This window comes from Rhagoletis pomonella, unplaced genomic scaffold, assembly GCF_013731165.1.
Source record: "Rhagoletis pomonella isolate Grant_MI unplaced genomic scaffold, Rhpom_1.0 Rhpom_scaffold_00003, whole genome shotgun sequence".
Taxonomy (NCBI): domain Eukaryota; kingdom Metazoa; phylum Arthropoda; class Insecta; order Diptera; family Tephritidae; genus Rhagoletis; species Rhagoletis pomonella.
Window position 1 is genome coordinate 16,478,015 of NW_023458557.1, and position 5,028 is coordinate 16,483,042.

At 38.5% G+C, this 5,028-nt stretch overlaps 1 protein-coding gene across 1 annotated transcript in view; it reads left to right on the plus strand.

Moving 5' to 3' along the window:
* Positions 1-4,742, plus strand: part of LOC118735043 — a 16,030-nt gene extending 11,288 nt beyond the window's left edge. Inside the window, exon 3 of the mRNA XM_036464635.1 lies at positions 4,590-4,742. Within this exon, the coding sequence (XP_036320528.1) occupies positions 4,590-4,637 (48 nt within the window). The 3' untranslated portion in view covers positions 4,638-4,742. The remainder of the gene's footprint in view (positions 1-4,589) is intronic.
* Positions 4,743-5,028: the final 286 nt, after the last annotated feature.

Sequence of the window (5,028 nt, forward strand, 5' to 3'; positions counted from 1 at the left end):
ATAATCGTTCTTATGTCTATTATTTGGGCAATAAAAATAATAGATCAAAAGCAAGAACTTATATCATTTATAGAAATGGTAAACAAGAGCGGCCCAAGAATGCTACCTTGCGGAACTCCTGACGTTGCAAGATATGGGCAAGAAGTATTTTTGTCAAGTACGACTGAATAACTCCTACCAGATAAGTAGGATTCTATCCATTTTAGAAAAGTAGCGTGAAATCCTAGAAAGTTTAATTTACTAAGCAAAATTTTGTGCGAAACCCTATCAAAAGCCTTGGCAAAGTCGGTGTAAATGTTATCTACTTGGAGGCCTGCTTCGGTTTAGGCCACGAGTTATCTGAGTGTTTATGGCGTTAAGTGCTGTTGTTGTGCTATGCACATTACGGAACCCATGTTGATGCTTCGCTGGGGTCAGGTGGTTCGTAAAGTACGGGAGCAGCAGGGCCTCGAGTGTCTTTGCTACCGGGGAAAGGAGAGTTATCGGGCGATAAGACTCTCCTTTGTTGGCTGGTTTCCCCGGTTTGAGCAGTGGGACCACCCTCCCCATTTTCCGGATGTCTGGAATGACGAGAGTGGCGATAGACAGGTTCAGGACCTCCGTTAGGTACGCTACTCCCGCAGGACCCAAATTTTTCAGCATCAACATGCATATTCCGTCGGGTCCAATGGCATTGGAGGCTTTCGCCTTCCCGATGGCTACCCTTACCTCACCGCTGGTGAAAACAAGAGGCGCACTAGGTTTTGGCATTTTGTGCGGCCTTCTGGTCACTCGACGTTTGGCTTTATCCACCGGAGGATGCAGAATGAACTGCCGGCTAAAAAAGCTCGCGCATCTCTCCGGGTCCGACGAAGCGTGGTCACCAAAGTCTACCTCGACTTTGTCATCGCGCTTCGTCGGGTTGGACGACGACCTCACGGTTGACCAAAGCTTGCTCACACTAGAGGTGAAGTTGCAGGTCTTCAGATGCTCTTCCCATTTCTTCCGCTTATGTACGTTCACAAGTTGCCGAATCTCCGAATTGAGATCCCTAATACGGGGATTTCCGGGATCGGTCTGACGAAGGTTGTCGAGCTCATCAGCTAGAACAGCCGCTTCGGCAGGAAAATTCGGACGTGGATCCTTAATACATCCTGCTGGGATGAAGCGAGCTGCAGCAGCGGTGACTACCCTGCGGAACTTACGTTCACCTACATGAACGTCGGTTGGTATGGGTAGTGCAGTGAAGGCACCCTTCTTTCCAGTCAGCTTTGGAAAAGTTGACATAAGTCCGGTGATCCACGGAAGCAAAGTCGGCAGGTTTATCAATCGAGATGACCTGAACATGCAGACCTGAACATGCCCTAAAGAGGCACCAGCCGAGGCAAGAGTTGCACTTGACTGATGTCACGTTACGGTATATTCTGGACTGACAAACAGCAGATTGTCGGAGGGACTAGGAGATGCCGGCGGCGGTGTGTGGGTGCTATTGTGTTTGTTTGTCTATTGTTGTTTTGTGTTGGGGTGTGGGTGTGTAGATTGTGTGCTGCCCGGGCGGGTGGTGGTTTGCCGTGGAAGCGGTCCAGTGCGCACAGCATGGGGCCACGAACGACGTGGTTTATTGCCGGTGCGTACGCAGGCCCGAGCAGTTACGGAGGTGACTCCACCCATCACAGGCATTGCACCTGACCGAGGTGGAGTTTGTATGCAGTCGTCTCTGGCATACGCAGCAGGTGTAGATTTTTGGTCCTGGGTTTGACTATGCCAGCCCTGAGCAGAAGGGTGCGGAGAAGGTGTAGCCCTAGGATCGAGCAACGTTTGATGGATTTCGCCGACCTAAACGGGGTTAGATCGCCGAAACAACAGCACTTGGTCGGGTAAAACCCGAGTCATTCCGGTACGTAAAACCGGCTGTCGTGGCACAGTTGTTGGCCTCGGTACAGCATACCAAATGGCCGAAAATTTTTAAAATCGGACAATAACCACGCCCACATCCCATATAACGGTAATTTAGAGAAATACAAAATATTCGATAAATTAGTAAATATTAACGCTAATTTATTAAAAATTGATGCTTGCAACAATTCTTTACCAAGAAATACGTTTATGGTAAACTTTTCGAAAATGGGCGTGGCACCGCCCACTTATGATCACATATATGTATCTCGGTAACCGTTCCACCAATTTGTACCAAACTCGGTACGGTTATTGTGCTTGCCACAAAAAACGTTGAAAATTATTGAAATCGGACTAAAATTACGGCCGCTTTTCATATAACGGTAAATTTCAAAAATGCTTGAAACTTCAATATTTCGAAACTTAAGGACGCTAATTTACTCAAAATTTATACACCCCGGCTTATCAAGTAGCGGTAGCGTTCGGAAAGGTGAAAAACATATATTAAATATTTGCGCCGGGTATTTAATGTTCGGCTCCGCCCGAACTTAGACTTTCTTACTTGTTAGAATTAAAGATGTCATTAAAGAAATTTTTATTGATGGAAATTTTGGAAGTAAAATTTTGATCTTCGGAAATAATAGCAATGTTATAAAGTATTGATCTGAATTTATTAAAAACGATATAATAGCTTGATTTTTTTTTTGATTTGAATTTTTGTAAAGACGATTAGAAATATTGCAGTAAGTTGAAGCAGCATAATCCAATTTGGAACGAGCAAAAGATTTATATAACTGTAAAGCTCTTCTAGGATCCATTCCAAATTTGCAACCACTCAAGATATTTAAAAATTTTTGCAAGAGTTGTTTACGTTGATAATTCTTCCCAGATATCTTATGCTGTGAACCTGTTCCAGATGAGTATTATTAAACCGGATATTTAACTGATAATTTTTATTATTAAAATAAATCATTTTGGTTTTTTTGAGAATTTAACTTAAGTTTTAGGTTAGAACGTTCACGTTGAAATATATTAATTTTTTCTTTCAGGACTTGTTTGGCTTGATTTCGAATTTTATGTGTACAAACGATAAAAAAAATCATCCGCAAATTGAAATAATTCACAATTTTCATCCACAATTCCATGTAGTTGAGCAGTATAAATGTTAAATAATTACTTTGTTTATGCCTACGCAAGAACCGCATTAACAAAAAGCTGATTTGACACAAAACATATTCCTTTCAAGCATTTATACCTGTGTCGTTATAGCGCACTTGCTGAAACCGTATTCAAAAGTAAAAAAAAAATGTTATTTTTATTCGATATTTCTTAAATAATTAATTTGCGCTGTGGACCGAAATGGAAGCGAACAATAATTTAAATTTATTATAATTAGGGAGTTCACAAGGTGTTCTATACTGTCGTACTGTTGTATGTTCGCAAGCTAATATAAAAGTTTTATTATGAAATTTCACACAATTAAAAAATAGTTGGTGGTGATTTTAAGTCCTCTAAACTTTTATTTAGCCGTTAAAAACTTTACAACATACAACAATACGACAAGTACGACCCAAATAATAATTCAAATTTAAAACGGGCTGTATAAATATAAAACCAGCCTTTTTTCACTTCGCGCCAAACGAATGATGGGTTTATATCTGTTTTCTAACCGATGGGGGAAATAAAAAAGCGATTTGAAAACAAATTCGAGTCAATACACTTTTGAATTTCTGAGCGTATTGAAAGTTGGTTTATGCTTCCTTTTTGAATCACAGCGCTCTGGTCCAGAGCGCTTTATGTGTTGGTATAAACAAGGTAAAATTCATTTTCAAGGACTTAAACCGCTTCCTTGTGCCAGACCATTACAAGTTGTTACTTTTTGATTTTCTAACATGATATATCTTCGCTCAAGAAAAGAAAATATCCAATTTTTAATCGTAAGCTTTTACAATATCGATGCAAGCAACCATTACTTGTAATTTTCTTCCTTTTCTAACATGAATATCATTTATTAAATCATTAATACGTTGCGCAGAAGATCGGTTTTTCCTGAATCCATATGATCTGTCTGGAAGTAGTTTCTTTTCCGATATGAAATTATCAAAATAAATTTTAATGATCCCTTCTATTGACTTAGCAAGAACGGATAAAAGGCATGTTGGTCTATAATTATAAATGTTAGCAATTTCACATCCTATTTTTTAAATAGGAATGATTTTGACTTCTCGCCAAATTTCAGGTACAATCCCAGAGTTCCAAGTGACTTGTAATGAATTAAATAAATTTCTTTTTTCATCGTCAGCCAATTGCATTATCATTTTATACGAGATATTGTCATTACCCTTTGAAGAGTTAGGATTTCCTGAATGCTAAAAATTTAAGAAATTATCAAAATTAAATTCTTAATTTAAGTTTTGTGTTTTAAAAATGTGATAAATATTTTTCGCCTCACTTTAAAACTCGGAGCGATAAAAATAAAAATGATGCCATTAACACAAACTATTTTACATATCGTCACCTGAAATGCAAAAAGACGTAACCACATCGTAGATGAAATGGAAAAAGTCCTGTCTAATATTTAATTTTTTTTTCATAAAATGTTGTGGGGAGTTGTAATTCGATGAAATCCATCATATAAATCAAAAAGTGAATTTTGAATTTTTTACTAGTTATGACTTTTAGCATTTCATTTGTTACGTCTTTTTGCATTTCAGGTGACGATATACTCCAACGTGGCCGAACATTTGATGAGTTTATGGTGAAGATAATGTAAATAACGCTAGCGCTCGCAGTGATCTTAAAATATATAACTCTTCCAAGCGAGAGAGTATTTTGATGTAGTCACATTATTTTTATAAATAGAACACAAGAAAATATTTTACTTTTATTTTGGCCATTCGTGAGTTTAGTTTTTGAATTCACCCGCGATGCTAATTTACATTGTTAGATCTAATTTTCACATTTAATTTTTTTACGAGCTTTGGGAATGTTTAGAAATGTATCAGCAGGGGGGTCCACCGAAACTAGTAAATTTTTGAAAGGGGTCTACGAGAAAAAAGTTTGGGAACGTCTGATCTAGAACCTTATCGAAATCCTACCTGAAAATCGAAAGTTACCGTTTTTGAAATCGGCACTTGCCACGATTTTGAACTT